At 42.6% G+C, this 18361-nt stretch overlaps 2 protein-coding genes across 3 annotated transcripts; one reads left to right on the top strand and one right to left on the bottom strand.

Annotated features, from left to right (window-relative positions):
• Positions 1-900: 900 nt before the first annotated feature.
• LOC117451858 (neurofilament heavy polypeptide-like) lies at positions 901-5449 on the bottom strand. Its single transcript, XM_034090196.2, has 4 exons — positions 4555-5449; positions 3192-3391; positions 2956-3080; positions 901-2866 (listed from the first exon to the last, which is right to left on the bottom strand). The coding sequence occupies exons 1-4, from the start codon at positions 5303-5305 to the stop codon at positions 1522-1524; spliced, it is 2421 nt and encodes an 806-aa protein (XP_033946087.1). The 5' UTR covers positions 5306-5449; the 3' UTR covers positions 901-1521.
• A 2390-nt stretch (positions 5450-7839) lies between these two features.
• Positions 7840-18338, top strand: fancg (FA complementation group G). 2 transcript variants are annotated; one of them, XM_034091384.2, is made up of 14 exons: positions 7840-7978; positions 8685-8781; positions 8974-9099; positions 9429-9613; positions 10654-10792; positions 11006-11136; positions 11251-11397; positions 11624-11784; positions 11891-11957; positions 14207-14523; positions 15054-15094; positions 15204-15377; positions 16373-16487; positions 17829-18338. In XM_034091384.2, the coding sequence occupies exons 1-14, from the start codon at positions 7898-7900 to the stop codon at positions 17923-17925; spliced, it is 1878 nt and encodes a 625-aa protein (XP_033947275.1). In that variant the 5' UTR covers positions 7840-7897; the 3' UTR covers positions 17926-18338. The 2 variants fall into 2 exon arrangements, with proteins under 2 accessions (XP_033947275.1, XP_033947274.1); XM_034091383.2 differs by having other exon boundaries at positions 8682-8781.
• Positions 18339-18361: the final 23 nt, after the last annotated feature.

The following is an 18361-nucleotide window of genomic DNA, read 5'->3' as shown; positions in this document are numbered from 1 at the left end:
AGGAGCTAAAATCCAGACAGTAATCCCTCAGATATATGGGTGGATGTAGAAGAAGACAAAGCTGCTGTTTTCATTCATGAGCATCTTCCATGGTGTAGAAGGTGGTGCAATCTGGTACTCCTCCTTATATGGGAACCATGGGAACAAAAGAAATAAACGATGTTGGCTCATGTACTTCTATTAAGGGACACATTGTTGCATGGGAACATTTCCATTTCAATATTTAAGGGTGAAATAACTCTTATATTTGGATATACTCAAAATGATTAGTGTGTCATTACGTGATGCAAACACTAAAGCCCTGCCAGGTTGAACAAATCTTCCTGAGTTAGCCGTGTGACCAATGCCAATAAATGTATCTATAAAAAAAGATGGGTGGGTTTTTTAACCTGCTGCTCTACTCATCCTAATGGATAGGACAACAGACAATATCAACATTTAAAATCCATGAATAGCTCAAATACTACTTTAATGCATAACCGGATAACGACAAATGTTGTATTGTTTTCAAATTCAAAAAGGCCTGGTCCTTATTAATCTTAACCGTACTCGTGATATTAAAGATATTGACTTGTGTTTATGGTCATTTTGAACCACAGCTCTCTTTGCAGTGAGGAGGCAGGAGTGGAAGTAAGAGGCTAAATTGAATGTGTTTCGTGCAAGCAAGCATCGCCGCTCCTGATCTATACATGAGCGTGGTCTATGGGATGTGAGGAAGGGTGTGGTGTCTGCTTTGGTGGGGTACAGCTCCCCCTCTCATTGTCCGCAATGCAGTGCAGTCACTGGCAGCATTTACCCTTTAAAGCCTCACACCTTGATGAGTCTTGACATTTCTCCTTCACGAATCCTCACTCTGTTTTGCATGCAATGTAAAGACAATCTCCCAAACGCCTTCTGTGTTTGATATCATTCTTTATTTATCTGTTTCATATTGCATATTCTCAGCAGTTCATAAATAACACATAGTCATCATTGTCCTAGCATTGCAGACCAGAGAAGTGAGACGCTGCAGTTCACCTGTCAGGAGAAGCAGCAGCAGCAAGGTGAACAACAAGCATAATTTCAAGTTTTTCTTACTGAAGTATGTGTAAATATAATATAGACATTTGTATCTCTTTAAATATACTTGTTTATATATATATAATATCTGTCACAATCTCTCACTTGATTTTTTTTTGACATCTCAGCAAGTTCCCCTCAGCGGGATTCATTTTAAATGCACTTGTTATGTAGTTGTCACATTCAGATAAAGAGCTTAGAGCATTCACTACAGTCATACATCAGAAGCTCGGGGGGGGGGGGTAATGGCCATACTCAGGGTGCTGGGGGTTATTTGCTACAGAACTCACTATTGCTTATATCATAACCTGCTTTACTTTGGACATTAAGGCGTCCATCTGAACAGCTGGGAGCATCAAGCTTCTTACTCCTGCTCTTTACCCTGCCTTCCTTCACTTCTCATAGTTCTTTGGCATCTCCACTTCCTCCTCCCTTTGTGCCTTCAATTACAGCTTATCAGTTTTACTTCTTCACTTTCTCCTCCTTGTCCTTTGCCTCGGTGCCAGAGGATTTCTCCTGCTTCCCTTCATCCTTCACTTCCTTGCTCTCATCTTTACCAGCCTCCTTTTTAGCCTCGGGCTTCTTCTCGTCCTTCTTGCTGTCGGTTTTCTCGGGTTCGGCTTTAGGTGCAGGCTTTGTCTCGGGCTCGGTCTTCTCAGATTTAGGAGCAGCGGGTTTCTCCTCCTTGGTGGGGGGAGCGCTCTCTTTAGGCTCAGACTTGGGCTTGTCCTCTGAGGGCTTGCTGGCAGCTGCAGGTTTTGAAGCATCCTCTGCCTTGCTCTCTTTCTTAGCATCAGGTTTATCGGCCTTCTCTGGCTCTTTCTCCTTGGCCTCTTCCTTCTTCTCTTCCTTCTCGGGCTCTTTCTCCTTGGCCTCTTCCTTCTTCTCTTCCTTCTCGGGCTCTTTCTCCTTGGGCTCTTCCTTCTTCTCTTCCTTCTCGGGCTCTTTCTCCTTGGGCTCTTGCTTCTTCTCTTCCTTCTTCTCTTCCTTCTCGGGCTCTTTCTCCTTGGGCTCTTGCTTCTTCTCTTCCTTCTTCTCTTCCTTCTCGGGCTCTTTCTCCTTGGGCTCTTGCTTCTTCTCTTCCTTCACGGGCTCTTCTTTCTCCTTCTTTTCCTCCTTGACAGGCTGAGGCTTCTCCTCTTTCTTCCCCTCTTCTGGGGTTTCTTTAGTGGCGGCGGGCTCGGCCTTCTCTTTTTCTGGGGACTTCAGTTCAGGGGTTGAGGGACGAGGAGACTTGGATTCAGGGGTTGAGGGACGAGGAGACTTGGATTCAGGGGTTGAGGGACGAGGAGACTTGGATTCAGGGGATTTGGACTCAGGTGACTTTGACTCTGCTCCTGCGGGGGATTTCCCTGCAGGGGACTTAGCCGGAGATTTGGGCATGGGGGATTTGGGGGCTGGTGATTTGGATACTGGTGATTTAGGCTGAGGAGATCCCTTCTTTTCTGGAGATGTTGACTTATCTTCTTCCTCATCTGCCTCGTCTTCCTCTCCCTTCCCTTCTTCTTCCTTATCTTCCTCCTTGTCTTCTTCTCCCTCTCCTTCCTCGTCCTTATCTTCTCCCTCTCCTTCTTCCTCATCTTCTTTGGTTTCCTCGTCTTTTTCTTCCTCTTCTCCCTCCTCTTCATCCTCATCTGCCTCCTCTGTGACCTCTGTCACCTGGGTCTCATCGGTCTGCTCCTCCACGATGACTGTATCTGAGATTTCCTCTGTTTTCATCTTCAAGTGGGAAGACATTCTGCTCTCGAGGTAAGAGTAGGGACTTGCTCCTGAAACAAAGCGATTCTCCTCTCCCTCCAGTAACTTCCTGTTTAAAAGACAACAACACGTAGTCAGGGAAAAGGTAAATAACTAAAGAATACATTTAATTATGTGTGGTTTGAAATCGTGACCAACCTATAAGCAGCAATCTCAATATCTAGAGCCATCTTCACATTCAGCAGCTCCTGGTAGTCCTTCAGCTGGCTGGCCATCTCCCATTTAGTGGTTTTCAGCTCATTGTCCAGGTGATTAATGGTTTCCTGCAAAAAGAAAACAAATCAAATATGATGCAGATGTTATAAAAGGAAATGTGCAATGCATGTGTGTTTCCCTTTTTGGGGATAAATGAGATGTGTGTGTGGATGTCATGCCTGTAGGGAGTTGAGGTCATCGTGGTGTCTGTCTTCACACTCCATACGCTGCCTCTCCAGGGAGTCCTTGGTTCCCCGAAGAGTCTCCAGCTCGATGGTGCGGCTCTGGAGCTGACGGCGGTACTCTCCAATCTCTTCCTGGCTTCCACGAATTGCATCATGGTTGGTGCGAGCAGCGTCAGACAGACGGTTCATGCGCACTGCAGAGATTGAACACTATTCAGAAATCACATTTGCTGTGTCCTTCCATTGGTGCAAAAACAGTATAAAGTGATCTGCTGGAGTTTAGAGAGATTCTGAATTATTCATAGTTTTGTCTTTTTTTGTTAATCTTGGTCCTGAGACATTTGACCCGTCCTCAGGGAGTTTCTACTGAGTAACCTTGGCAGTTTCCATCTGTCAGTCAGTAGTCTGACTCAGCTCCCTCCCTCCTCCAAGCATGAAAGAACCAAAGTGCTGCAGTCAGCCGGACCTCACAGGGAAGGTCATTCTGTGTACACCTTTCACTTGTTCTATCACGTCAGCATGTAGATGTGCAGCAAGGGTGGATCTATAAATCATTCTGTGACATGCAGTTCAGAGAAAACTTCCATGGCCTGTAAAGCTGTCGGCTGTCTATTTGCACAGAAGTGCTGTGTGGACCTGATGCTGCATTTCCTTGCATGTGTCTTCATCTATCATCTCTCCATCATATCTAAAGACTAGCTTACTTCCATGTCTTTGGAGAGCTCCAGTCACGACATCATAAAGGATGACTAGAGTGACGGAGCAGTATTATTCGTGTTCTCCTACCACAAACAGTGACCTTGAAGTGGCTATTCTATTTGTAGAGGTTCAGGGTGAGAGAAACACACAGTGCAGATTGGGGGAACAACAGCACACCCACTGTTACCCACTGTGAGAGAGCAAATTAATCATAGTCTCCTCTCTTTGTGCCATCTCTCCCCTGCAGTGCCTGCCTTAAGTAAAAATCACTCTGCCGCAGCGATGCACCCATAGAGGATAACCATTCAAACTGCAAGTCATATTATTACCGGGGTTACATGTCTGCATTTTATATTCATGATATCTGACTTTATTCTCTTATTAAACCTCTCCATTTAGTAGAAAATGGATTTGCAATCTGGGAATTTGGTTTGGTCTAACGGTTATCAAGGCAGGACCCGTTTGCTTCATAGTTTTATTGTTGATATGTTAATATTTTAAAACAAATAGTAATCCTTGCAAACCTGATGTATGCACTATACTGCAAGCTCCTGAAAAGAGAAAAACACTATGATTCGCATTTAAAGCTCACGTAATAGTTTTCTCTTCTTTAACTAAACTACAACTTTTTTTGACTTTCCCTTTTCACTCTACTCACCTTTAAACCATTCTTCGGCCTGTGTTGAGTTCTTGGATGCATGGACGTCCAGCTGCGCGCGGATCTCTCGCAGTGCGCCGGTCACGTCACTCTTCATCGTGTCCCGCATGTCAAAGCTCACCTGCGCACCGTGAATCTGCTCGAGAAGCTCCGCCACTTCTTCCTCGTGGTTCTTTTTCAGGAAAACGCCCTCCTCCTCCAGGGCGCGAAGCTTCTTGTCAAGCTCCGTACGCGTCAAGCGGCACTCTTCCGCATACTTTTTCATGGTGCGTGCGGCAGCATCCATCTCCTCCCGGTTTCGCGCCTCTTCCTCGAGCCGGGCCTGCAGGTGCTGGATGTCTTCATCCAGGTGGTCGTGCTCCAGGGCAGCGCGAGCTTTCTCCCCCGTCAACTGCTGCAGGAGACCCCTAAGGTCGCCCAGCTCTCGCTCGTAGTGCTCTCCAACCGAGCTGCGCCCGGCCTGGTTCTGCCGCAGAGCTTCGGCTTCTGCCTCCAAGTTGCGGTTGTGCATTTCCAGGTTGCGCACCTTGTCGATGTAGCCGGCGAACCTGTCATTGAGAGTCTGCAGGATCTCCTTCTCGTTCCTGCGAGGCATGTCTCCGCCGAAGTTGTCCTGGTTGTCTGCGGAGGGCGGCTGGCTGTAGGTGAGGCGGCGGCGCTGGGAGTGGAAGCCGCTGGAGGACCCTGAGGAGGGCCGAGCCTTGCGGTACGAGGACGGGCCGTAGAGGTGGTGCTCTGCTGTGAAACTCATCTTGGCTGGATGAGATGTGACTGCAGAGGAGCGAGAGCGCTGCGCTTTTATAGGAGGGAGGGGAAACTTTCAAGTCAGCACCAGGACACACACTCTGTTTAAAGAGATATCTGTTCCCCAGAAAAGTATGGCTGCGCAGGAAAATATTCACCCGCATCAGTGTAGCACCTTGTTGATGAGTTTTATTATTTAAGGTGTTAACGAGGTGTAATTTATCAAAGCAATACATCTAAATACTGATTTAAAGGGAAATAAAATGTGTTCAAGCTTCTCTCATTATTGTACACCCTAAATCTTGAGTGCGTAGAACTATATGGGGGGGGGGGGGGGGGGGGAGTGAAGCATTTGTGGTAAATATTAACTAATATATTTGGATTTAGGTGATTTTTATATCTATATTCAAGTCTACTTTTTTATACATTTTAATACATTTATATTCCTGGGCTGAAGTATGTGTGAACTGATACAGTGTGAGTGTGCAGTGTGTTCTGCAGCTCCAGCTGTAGTGCTGCAGTGTGAGTTTGCAGATCCACGCCACCCCCCTGGGACTGCTGGGCCATTGACAGAATCTCTTTTTTCTTTTCCCCTCCTTAACACACACACACACACACACACACACACACACACACACACACACACACAGGTTTATTCCCCCCTTTAGTTTAAATATTACTTTTGTTGCCGCTTCTTTCTGTTTCTAAAAATGAAATCATCTCCAGTTGGGCAGATGTGTTTGCAGATCAAACATGGCATGCCTTGTATAAGAATCCAAGCATTGTAGTTCATGCACACCACACACTGAGCTACAGTGATACAGCACTAACACACACACACACACACACACACACACACACACACACACACACACACACACACACACTTTGCTGAAGGGATGTCTGCTCTCAGAAAAGGACCAGTTCTGAGGAACACGTATTGATTACTCAAACTGAGGGTGAGTGAGTTTAGACTGCATGCATTTAAGAAGCAGGGATAACTGTGAGCGTTTCCCTTGAGATGTATGTTTATTAATAGACGGTTCAGCACACACTAATTGCTCTGTATCAGCATTTTCTTCATCCCGGAACATGTGTGTTTGTCAGCCCAATGACACCCAGGGGACTGTGTGACACAAAAGGCGTGTTCTCCAGCAACCTTGTCTGCCTAAGGTCCTGTAATCTTATCAAAGTTGAACACCAGTTGATCAGCCTTTTTCTTAAACGTATTCAAATGCGTTATATAAAACGTGTGGTTTTCTTATTTGTGAAACACACAGTCAGAGTGTTTTGCATAAAATGTCACATGTTTACGGTGGCTGAGGGTCATGCAGGACAGAAATAACATGCAGCCCCTCCCTAGCTTCATGTATTAAAGATGAGGATAATGGAACAGAGTAGGCAGAATTCAGTTGTGGTGTTATAAGGATCTCTTCTCCACGATGGCTCATGTTGCCCCTTATTCAGTATTATTTAACTGTTAGCAGCTAAATCCTACATTTTTTGTAATCATTCTGTGTTAGAACATTTCGGCTTTAATTGGATGTTTTAGTATCAGTGATGGTCAGTGGTATAACTCATTATAATGACCAAGGTGTTTGGGCGCTGTTAAATCCAGCACAACAGGCAGATTTTGGCTTCCTCTCAAATGAAACACAATCTGCACTTCACTGCTGCCAGGGGTGGATTTGTCGCAGTTACATTCTTTGTCAAACCTTTCTTGTGAAAGTTTGAATTCCTGCCATGTGAATGACATTGTCAGAGGGACAGCATCCAATGAGATGGGAGGCTTCAGCCATTTGATGACCTTGCACTTTAATGGATGGAAAGAAATGGAAAAAGGCCACGAGAGAAGTGAAACATAGGAGGACAAATAGTGTCAAATCAGACATAAAGTCATCTTTTGTGTTTGTGTGTGCATGCCTGTGCATCTGCAAGTCTTTGAGTGTGAAGCAGTGGATGTTTTTCCATGATGGGTTTTCTGTGATTTGAGACAATGAAAGAAGGGAATAGCTGGAAGATTGTAATGAAGCTATGGAGGTTGCAGACAACATGCAGACAACAAGACGATGCACTGATGGAGGGATGATAGATTGGTGAGGGGAGTGGAAATGGGTGAGAAAAGAGGGAGTCACCTTGGTAAGGACAACTAGAAAAATGGCCATCCTGGCAGGCTCAAGGATGACACAGCACCAATACAATTACGGCCTTGGCTTATGTTCACTTGCTTTAAACCTGAATACTCTCCTGAATATATAAAAGATGTGCAATCATGTCTATATCTGTTTGCTTATTTTGTTGATTATAGAGCTAATAAATACACATAAACAGCAGAAACACTTCAGGTTGATGGCTGTAAAAAAACAAATCCTAAAATTGAAGTTTCTAGAACACAAGTGTTGTTGGCGCTGCAGCAGCACCACCTGCTGGACAGTTAGCAGACTGCAGGTGTAGTTTCCTGCTTTGTCCACAGTGGGCAGCACAGCCCCAATGTTAAAAACAACCTCACTAATGTTTACTTCCTGTTTCAGCTCCCTTTCCACAAACGAGGGAAAGTTTAAACAAAACACGTCTAACTTTTACACAAAACAGCGATGTAATGTCTATTAAAACGTTTCAACCTCTTCCTTTGTTAAAGATATGGGTCCAGGAAAACAACGAGTTAGTAAACAAATGGAAGGTAGGAAGTTTAAGTGTCTCGTCTCAACGCTAGCATCAACAACTCTGTTATATACTGTAACCTTAATTTAGCGTTATATTATTATTATATACTCTCTATGCTTGAGAATAGAATAAAGAGCATTAAAACCGTATTTTAGTTTTACTAACATTAAACGTAAAGATATGATATGATAGTTGAAATATGAAAGTTTCATTGCATGTGTTATGTATTGATGATTAAAACCAGAGGCACAATAAGGATTTTAGTCGATTAATGTAGTAAATATGGCAGTACAATAATAATGTCCCGCATTTAAAATTGAACTCTAAGTCTGTAGTATTGACAGAAAAATATACTAATTAGTCATTATCCAGAATGGCTTTTCGTTAATTTTATATTGCTATTTTAATGCTTTACATAATATTATTATAATTACATAATGTTAACATCTTACAAGGTAATTGTATTGCTGTAGCTGGATGAGTTGAAGACCGATGCAAATACTGTTGGGTTTTGTAATAATTATAAACTGATAATGTGTTTTGTATAGAGTCTTTTTGGAGCGATCATTTAAAACTAGACCTAATATATGTTGTGATACATTCCCTTAAATATGCCCATATTAATGTGTAGTACAGTAGCAATCTACAGTAGCATAACATCGTAATACTCTCAGTATGATAGTAAAGTTACAACGTTTTCTTTCAATGTATTATTTCAGCAGCAAGTAGGAGGAGGAGATACCCTCGGACGAGACCAGAGCCAGACCCATCTGAGATGCTGTTCCTCTGAGTTTCACAAACTTTTAAGGAAAATCCAAGGTGATCCAAGTCCTTCATTATGGTGACATGCATGTTTGAATGTATCTAAAATCCATTGTAGGGTAGTGGGAATCACCACCTCTTAGGTCAGAAACCCATCTGGGTCTCATTTGTTGGTGCAGAGAGCTCAGCTGTTACCTTTTAAGCTTCCTCTGTCTCACTCTTTGTATGTCCCTGTGTCCCCTCCTGCAGGTATCCCTCCTCTTGCAGATCACACACAGTTGGAGCTGACAGTGGTGTACAATGCTTGTGTTTGCTTCACTGCTCAGTCTCAGTTCTCAGAAGCTGAGCTGCTCCTCAAACAATCCACAGAGAGAGGTAGGTTCAACTGTTAAATGACAAAACGAGACATGAAGACGAAACTGGAACTCGTGCCATACACAAGGGCCATTCAGTTGTATTATTGTTTTGAAAAATAGCTCAGCTCTGACTTTTAACGTCTGTACCCAGACGTTTGTTGTTCAAATGTGGTGGATCTGTCCATAATGCCATTTGTAGATTTCCTCAAGGAGTTTTATCCTTTTGTTAACTGAGATATTGTAATGCACCTGATTTGGTAAAACATCATGTTTACTGGACCTGGTGTTTTTATTGAAACATTTAAAACTTTTATTTTATCAAAAGTTGCCTGCTATTGTTTTTCGCAGTTCTACAAGTACACAGTTCTTCTACAGAAGATGACCCTGCTGCCTCGGACCCTCATTTGTTTTGGAGAACAGTTCTTAAATCAGTGGGAAACACCGCTTTGGCTCCCTGTGTACTGCGCCTTCTCTGTCTGCAGTGGGCAATATGGCTGTCTACCTGCCAGCTGAAAACTATACAGGAATTTCAGGTAAGATCCTGTTCTTAGGCGGGGTTCCTCCTCACATGTTTATTGTGGTTAAAGGGACTCTGCTTAACCTCCCTTCAGTACAGTACAGGATAGTGTAGACCAGTGGTTCTCAACTGGTCAGGCCTCGGGACCCACTTTTTCCTTTGTCAATAAATCGCGACCCGAAATTTGAACAACTGAAATCTATTCAACAAAAAATCTTGCTGTAATATATACGTTTTTCAGCATACAAGATTAATGAAAGTGAAGTACAGTACATATAACCCTTCACAGAACTAAAGTATGCTTTTAAATAAGGTTTAATGAGATTATGGAATCAAAGCTGAACTGTATAACATAAAAAGGCACACATGCTGAAAACCCAACCCCAGGAATTTTTTTGAAATACTAACATAAACTACGCATTCTGGTACAATCTTGATTCTGATTGGCCAGAAGACACGAAAAAACATCAGCAAAGATGTTTTATTGAGAAAATGATCACTACATGACAGAAGTTTTCAAAACCGTTTATGGTCTCCGGTACTTCCAGTCCAACGCCTACTGCACGCACAGTGTTAGAAAATCAGGCCTTCAAAATAAAAGTTTGACTTTTTTCCAAAAATATTGTAATTGTAATTATAATTTGTTTTTTCTTCACTCACACATCTGCGACCCACCAGTTAAGAACCACTGGTGTAGACCAAACCACTCCACCAACGTCCTCATAAAACAACACCTCCAAGTAATTTCCAAGTCAACCCCACCATGTTTTAATAGGTTTACTCGACCATGATAGCAAACCAATCAGCTTTTTCAATTCACTCCTGAAATGATACTCGTGAATATTCCGATAATGTAAATTCTCCAAGATCAACTTATTGTGAGTGTTTTTTATTGTGATATGCCATACCACGCGCCACAACCCAACTATGTACACACACACAAAAACAGACACAGAAATCAAGTATATGATATATATATTTCCTGGCTTGCTTACGTGTCCAGTCCCAACTTTGTGGCATCCAGTTAAACTATACTGTATTTTTCCTGTTATTCAGAATGAGTTGATGTCTGTGTTTGAAAGACTGTCTACTGAAGTTTGGGATAAGGGGAGGAAGTCCTCTGACGATCCTCTACTGGTGATGGACCCAAGGAAGCTGGTTGAATTATTGCAGATCTGCACTTACATTGCCCAAGGTCAGCAACATTCTTATTTTTAGTTAATGCATATTTGAAGAGAAGATACAATTGGCTAAATATTGTGTGAAGCATATGGTAATACTTTTGCATGGAGGCCAATGAAAGACAACATGATTATAATTCAGTCGTAGTATAGGGAAGATCTGTCTCTTTCTCTTGGAGGAATTGAGTGACTAATCATATGTTTTGCTGTCCTCTGTATGTCTTAAGGTGCAGAAAGCTTGAGTGAAGGTCAGAGTTCAGAAGCGCTGTCTGCTCTCCACACAGCTTCCTCTCTGCCTGCTCCCAGGACTCTAATAGCATACACACACCTCCTCTCAGGATCCTGCCTCGCCCATATGGTACACAGCAAACGTTGACTACTCAAACAGTACTAAAAAAAAAAAATGAGCATATATTTGACAGTTTTTAGATGTGCATGCAGTGAGAGTGTGTGTGTTTGCATTTGTCTGCAGGGCCGCCCTCAGATGGCCTTGCAGTGTTACAGGAAAGCCCTGGAAACAGATCGCCGGTGTGTGTGTGCTCTGTACCGGAGCATGCTCATTTACAGACAGCTTGGCAACACACAGGCTGAGATACAAGCTCTGCGTTTGCTGCACTCAGTGAGTAGCACACATCATCAGTACATACAGGGAAAGCAACAAAGAAATAAGTGTCAAATGCCTGTGAAATAACAAGTCTAAGTGTTTGCCTTGTAGTTGTAGAGACACTAGTGTTGTTAAAAACATAGTATCTGCCTAGTTAACTAAATGTACTTTGGCTCACTGACATATATTCATGTAAATGTAGGCCTGCATAGTGAAACATGAAGCCTCTCTTGTCCCACAGACTCTGATGTTGCCCTCCGCCACAGAGCCCCCTCTGGCCGGTACCCCTCTCCTCTCCCCGTCCTTACTGCTGCGCAGCCAATCCCTGAGCAGCATGCTCTCAGTCCCCTCTGCTCTCTCTATCCTTCACAATCTGGCCCTGAAGTGTGTGCTCCATGGGAGGTATGAAGACAGGCGCTGTCTTTTGTTGGCATCTTACTCAAAAACAGAAAGATGAAGATGAGAGCAGTGCACATTATGATTTTTGATATGGGTGTTTTTTCCACAGGGTGTCAGAGGGTGTTGAATATTATTTAGATCTGCTGGCTGCTCTTCAATCAGAAGATCAACATGGAGTAAGTATGAACGACACATAGCATACTTGTTGAGCAGTACACAGAATTTGATTCTATTTGTGGGGGCACCGCACCGCACCCCCGGCAAGAAAAGCCAAAGGCCCCTTAACCTATTCGGGTGGTCCACGCATCCACCCCCCCTCAAATAAGATAATACATGCGAGTTCATGGCTACTGTAGACAACGTTCTTGTTGCTCTGTGTTGCGTTGTTAATGAGTGAGACACACCGGGGTTGAGGATCTGTTTGTTCTCCCAAAAATACAATTGACTATTTAGGCATTTAGCAGACGCCTTATTCCAAAGCGACTTACAATGAACAATTACAGGGACTTTCTCCCTGGAGTAACCGAGGGCTAAGTGCCTTAGTCAAGGGCAAGTGGTGTTCCAGGCAGCCCACCTCACTATCCAGGGGTTCCCAACCTTTATTGTGCCAAGGACCGGCAGATACATGAAAAAAAAAAGCGGACCGGTTGTCAATTTTAACTGATTTTAATATTTACTCACCACCAGCAGGTAGCATCAGAGGCTAATTGTATGTAACAGCCTGAAAAAATACTAGAACAATATGCATCCAAAACATATTAACAACTTTAAAAAAGAACCAGTGAAACCAAAAAACCGACGTTATTCAGTTTTTAAACCAAAACGGGAAAACAGATAAATCAACGTTTTGGTGTTGTTTGTATGATTTACGGATAATCCAGTGATGGGAAAACGAGGAGAAGGCGCATTTATGAAGGAGGTGTGTGTGTGTGTGTGTGTGTGTGTGTGTGTGTGTGTGTGTGTGTGTGTGTGTGTGTGTGTGTGTGTGTGTGTGTGTGTGTGTGTGTGTGTGTGTGTGTGTGTGTGTGTGTGTGTGTGTGTGTGTGTGTGTGTGTGTGTGTGTGTGTGTGTGTGTGTGTGTGTGTGTGTGTGTGTGTGTGTGTGTAGATATTATGATAGTGACGTTCGTTCCGGTGCACGTCCGACAGCATTTAGCACTACATCGAGATTAAGATTAAACTAATTTATTTTGGGAACACCCGCATATAGGCTACCTATGGAGTTAGCCAGATGTGTGTAAATTACTGTTCATGGTCATTTGAAAACAAATGCCGGTGTTGGACAGACACAAACACTGAGCTGAGCAGACGCCATACACACACACACACACACACACACACACACACGCACGCACGCGCACATATCATGCGCCTTGGTGACAGGACATCTCCTTCATAAAACTAATAAAAAGGGGAGTAATCGGGCAGTTCGATGTGTGTAGAGGTGTGTGTAGAGGTGTGTGTGGTTAACACGTAGCAGCCTGCAGTCACTCGCTGTTCTGAAGAAGGTAAACACAGCGGAGGCGGTGCGTAAAAAGGCACAGCTCTCGGCGCGCTGGTGCTGCACTTCTCAGAAGCGGAGTATACGTCCCGCTGCCTCCTGATGCTGCAGCCATTTCATGAAGGAGGTTTTCCTTCTATAAAACAGCTGTGGCAGCAGATAGCGTGAGAGTCCCGGACATGAATTCAGAGATCAAGGCAGACTGGTTTACTCTCCTGTTTTGCCAATCCGGTACTTAAACAAATAGCTCTACACCCCTGGCCGACATGTTCTTAAAATGAAGTCCGAGTTTGAAATATATCTCAAATAATGTATGCACTGCCATTTCCCCACATAAACATAACAGTCTGCAATTAAACGATTGTCTCCTGTGCGCTCCTCTTCCTAGTTGGCACACCGGTAACTTTCTCGTGCGCACGAGAGGCTGAGACCCTGAGCCGCCGAATCCCTCGGAACATCATAAAAGCCATTTTCAATGGTTTTCTGGTGAAAGATTAACTAGGCTACTGGATGAAATAATATGACTGGTATAGGTGCGAACATTAAACACTTTTTGAAAAAAATATTATGATAAAATATTTGTAGGCCTATATATTTATAATTCTGCAAATATTACGATGAACTCACAGCTATTTCGCGGCCCGGCAGTAACACCTCCGCGGCCCGGTACCAGTCCGCGGACCGGGGTTTGGGAACCCCTGCATTAGACCACCAAAAAAAAAAAAAAAAAAGGATAATAATAATAATTTTTTTTTTATGAGATCCATTTGTGGCGGACGATATTTAATTGTGGCGGCCCGCCACAATTAAATCAATGTATGGGAAACACTAGCAGTAGATATATTTAAAAAAGCACAGAGCACATTACCTATATACTTTCCTATCTCATTAATACCCATCTGTTGGCTGTATGTCTCTTCCTCAGATGCATGCTGGAAGCCCTCCCCTCCCCAGGTTGCCTGAGCTCTACCTGCAGGCCGGCGCTGCCTTGCTCATGGCCCAACGCCCCGCTGATTGTGTTGCGCTGTGCGATGAAGTCATCACTACAACACTGGAGCTGCTGCCTGAGAGAGTGGTGTTGGAAGAGCCGGATGAGGAGTGTGAGGCTGGGAGCAGGGCTCTGAGCGGGGGGGGTGAAGATAGGGTGGGAATGCTGCTCTGGACGGCAGCTGCCTACCTCCTCCAAGGTCACTGCGACACTCACCTGAAGGATTGGAAACAAGCTGTGACTCACTACGCAAGGCCCGTACAATTGCCTTTATTTCTGCCTATAGTTTTCGAGATTAAAAACATAAATGTAAGATTGTAAATCATTGCAAGGCAAGTTTATTTGTATTGCACCTTTCAACACAAGGCAATCAAACTGCTTTACAAAAATGAAAAACATTAAGAGCATTAAGAAATAGTGCAGCGGAAACACATTCTCATTCAAAAGCAAAGAGAATAAAATAAACGTAAAACAAGCTAATATAGAATTACACAGGAATATGTGAATAAAAGTTACAGTGCAGTCTAAGATATGAATAGTTCAGTTAAAAGCAGCGGCAAAAAGAAAAGTCTTCAGCCTGGATTTAAAACTAGTAAGAGTTGCAGCGGACCTGCAGGTTTCTGATAGTTTGTTCCAGATATTTGGATAACTGAACACGGCTTCTCCATGTTTAGTTCTGACTCTGGGGACAGAAAGCTGACCCGTCCCAGGACACCTGAGAGTTTTTAATGTAGCAGGAGATCAGAGATGTATTACTGATGTGAAATGTACTCTGCATTTACAGGTGTTTCAACCTGTTGGTGAAGGTGCGCTTCAAGAAAAGAGGTGAGAATGATTTGTGTTATTTTTTGACAGTTTGGAGAGTAATTGCCTTGCTTTCACACCTTACTGCTATGACTGCATTTAATTCTGTCGCTTTGTTGTTCAATTATAGGCTTCAAACCGCAGATTCCCAGTGCAGATATGGTTGGAAAGCAGGGAACAGACCTGTGTATCCTCCAGAGGTTGAAGGGGCTTTCACTGGCGGGTAGAGGCATCAGCTTCACCCAAACAGACCAACTGAGAGAGGCACTGAGGGACCTACAGCTCAGCCTGCAGGCATTCCCAGGTACACTTACCGCAGCTGTAACTTAATGATATAGACCGCAGAGCTTGGAGCTATGTTGGACACAAGATGTATGCCTTTGCACGGGTGAAAGGCAATTCAAGGTCAGCCATACGATTCAAACTGTATTTGTCTGTAAGATATCTAAACAACATGATCATTTATTGTAGTAGTCCCACTTTTTACATAAGAACACCAAGAAAACAGAACTCTATTTTTGTGTTGGATTGTGTTGAGGATGAGGACAGAAGTCAATTCATGGTGCTAGACAAAAAACATCAAAAGCATCCAGTAATGAGTGCAAAAGACACACATTATAAAATGACATTCAAATACAATTATAACAGTTATTGAAGCGGCAAGAGATTAGAAATAAGAGAATAGATATTAAAAACAGGCTATACATGAGCCTTAATCTGTTCACCTGCTCTACCAAAGCTACCTACCTCTTCTTTTTTTTTTTTTTTAAATGAACGATCAGTTTCTTGATTTTTTTTAATTGAGATTTAAGTTGTTTTCTGAGCACCACTCTACCTGGGTGGTGGTCCAATATACCTTATTAGGGTTACCCTACTACTACTCAAGCCCAGGGTGCTAAATCTGTTTCAAGGGGATTTTACTGCCGATTTTATCCCATATTGTATTCCTATTTATTCCATTACATTGCAATGTAAATACTGTTATATATTTTACTATCTTTTTTATTATTTTAAATATTTTTCTAGTTCTCTACCTGTGTTTTTAATTCTTGTTTTACTTATGTATGCACCACGACACCAAGTCAAATTCCTCGTACGTGTAAACCTACCTGGTAATAAACCTGTTTCTGTTTCTGATTCTGATTCTGATGCTAAAATCAACGAACAGCATTCTGATTGAGTATTGTTTTTTCCCAGATGTTTGAAGTCGGAGTAGAGGGCAATACAATCACAGTTCTGCATTTGGTCTGTGTGGTCTTTTACTATAAACTCTAATGTGTGTCTGATGTGCTGCCTCAGAGTGTGCCACTGCAGGCCTCTGGTGTGGAGAGGTGCTGTGGAGGCTGGGCAGGAGACGGGAGGCAGCGGCTTGTTGGGAAAACACTTGGAGCTTCACCCCACAGTCCTCAGAAGAGTAAGACACTGTCATATTATATATTGCACACTTACTGTAAAGATGGGGTAGGTCATTTTGGAGAAACCAGCTCGAGTGCGCTAGAATTTGAAAGTATGCAGCCGAAAAAAATCAGGCTTCCTTACAGAGCCCCTCCTCCAACACACACGAACGCACACATGACCAATCAGGGCACGAGATAAGTTTGTGCACAGATGGAAGGCTGACAGGCAGGTAGGCCATCCAGTTACTTTAGCCGGGCCGGCTCAGATGATTGGTCGTGCTTTTTACAGCAGTACGGCTTCCACTGATGACTTTTTTTAATGGATTTATTGACAAAGCACTTAAGATATTCATTGCTATCGGGATGTTAAGAGCATTCCATGGAATATAACAAAAAGGGTTTCTGAAATAAATTACATACCCCACCTTTAATTTAAACAATATCCTACTTTTACATTTTCTTAGCTTTAATCTGGCCCTTTTATAGTGTTTATTTGATAGATAGTCTACAGATTTGTATCTTTCACTGTCGTCATTTATATATTTTACTTTTTAGTTCTGTTTTATTTTCTATTTTAAGATGTTTATATGTTTTGTTTATTTATTTTCTACTTAATATGTGCAATGCCTTGTTTTTAACATGCTGTTGTGATGAAAACATTTCCCAAATTAGGATCAATAAAGTAAATCTTATCATCTCTTGGGTGACCTGGTTACACGTGTACAGCTCGTGTATGCTTTACATGAGTAAAGGTGCCTGAAAGTAGTAGTAGGATTTGAGGGTAGCCACACCCAGAAGTAGTAACGACCCCATGTGACCTTGCACCGTGTGTAAGGTAAACCAAGATTAAGATCTTTAAGTTTATATACCAGGACAAATGGTAATTTGGCTTTTTCTTAACATTTCAGACTGGAGTTTGACATTGTAATTACAGCAAAATGATAAAGCAGTAATGCCTGTTGTTTCCTGTCATTGTTGTTGGTATGCAGGCAGTTGTCATGATCAGGTCATATCACTCAAACATACAATTTCACAAAGTAATACAGTTAGACCACATTTAATCAGACCGATGAACCAAAATATACACATGGAGGTTAAAATCTGATTACAACTGGTTACTCAATGCATTTTAAATGTATTCTGATTCCACATATGAAGTGGAGTCTATCACGTTTGGATTTAGACGCTGAATATGTGCTGCTAACTTGAGATACTTGTTCTGATCAGGATGTTCTTCAAAGAAAACACAATTAAAGCCCCTATTAGTATAATTGTTCTGTTGCTGCTTCAAGCTAAGCACATTTACTCTGCAGTTATGTTACCTTCATTCTTAATGGTGTATGCCTACTGTGTTGCAGGAGTCTATCAGTGTACCTACACGAAACACAGTCTGCTCCTCAATTGGACTCCATGGAGCTGCGCCGCAGAATACAGGAACTTGGTCCTTTATTGTGAGCGAGACAAAAGAAGAATACCCTATCACTTACTGAACAGGATCAACTTTCTGTTTCCTGTAAACTGAAACCCATATCCACAACAAATACGTGTCTACTTGGACAGTAAAAATAAACAAGTATTGAAAGTGTGCATGGTGTGGTAAATTTGGCAGGTGTTTTATTCCTGAAATTAAGATGACTTGATATGCTGTTGTTTGGTCACAGAGGGTCTCAACTGGCTTGTTAGAAACAAAATGTGTATTTTGCCAGGCATGAGTAAGGGAATGTTACTTTAAAATTGATTGTGGGTTACATAAGATAACACAATACGTACTACTTAAGAAGACACACACAATAAACTGTGTTACTCTAAAATGTCTATTTATTCCTGTTTTTGTATGGATTGCCATTACAAATAAAACTCACAAATGACTTGCACTGTTCTTTACATGTAT

Source organism: Pseudochaenichthys georgianus, chromosome 9 (assembly GCF_902827115.2).
Source record: "Pseudochaenichthys georgianus chromosome 9, fPseGeo1.2, whole genome shotgun sequence".
Classification (NCBI taxonomy): Eukaryota; Metazoa; Chordata; class Actinopteri; order Perciformes; family Channichthyidae; genus Pseudochaenichthys; species Pseudochaenichthys georgianus.
Note: the sequence above shows the minus strand (reverse complement) of the source record. Positions and strands in the feature narration are given on the sequence as shown.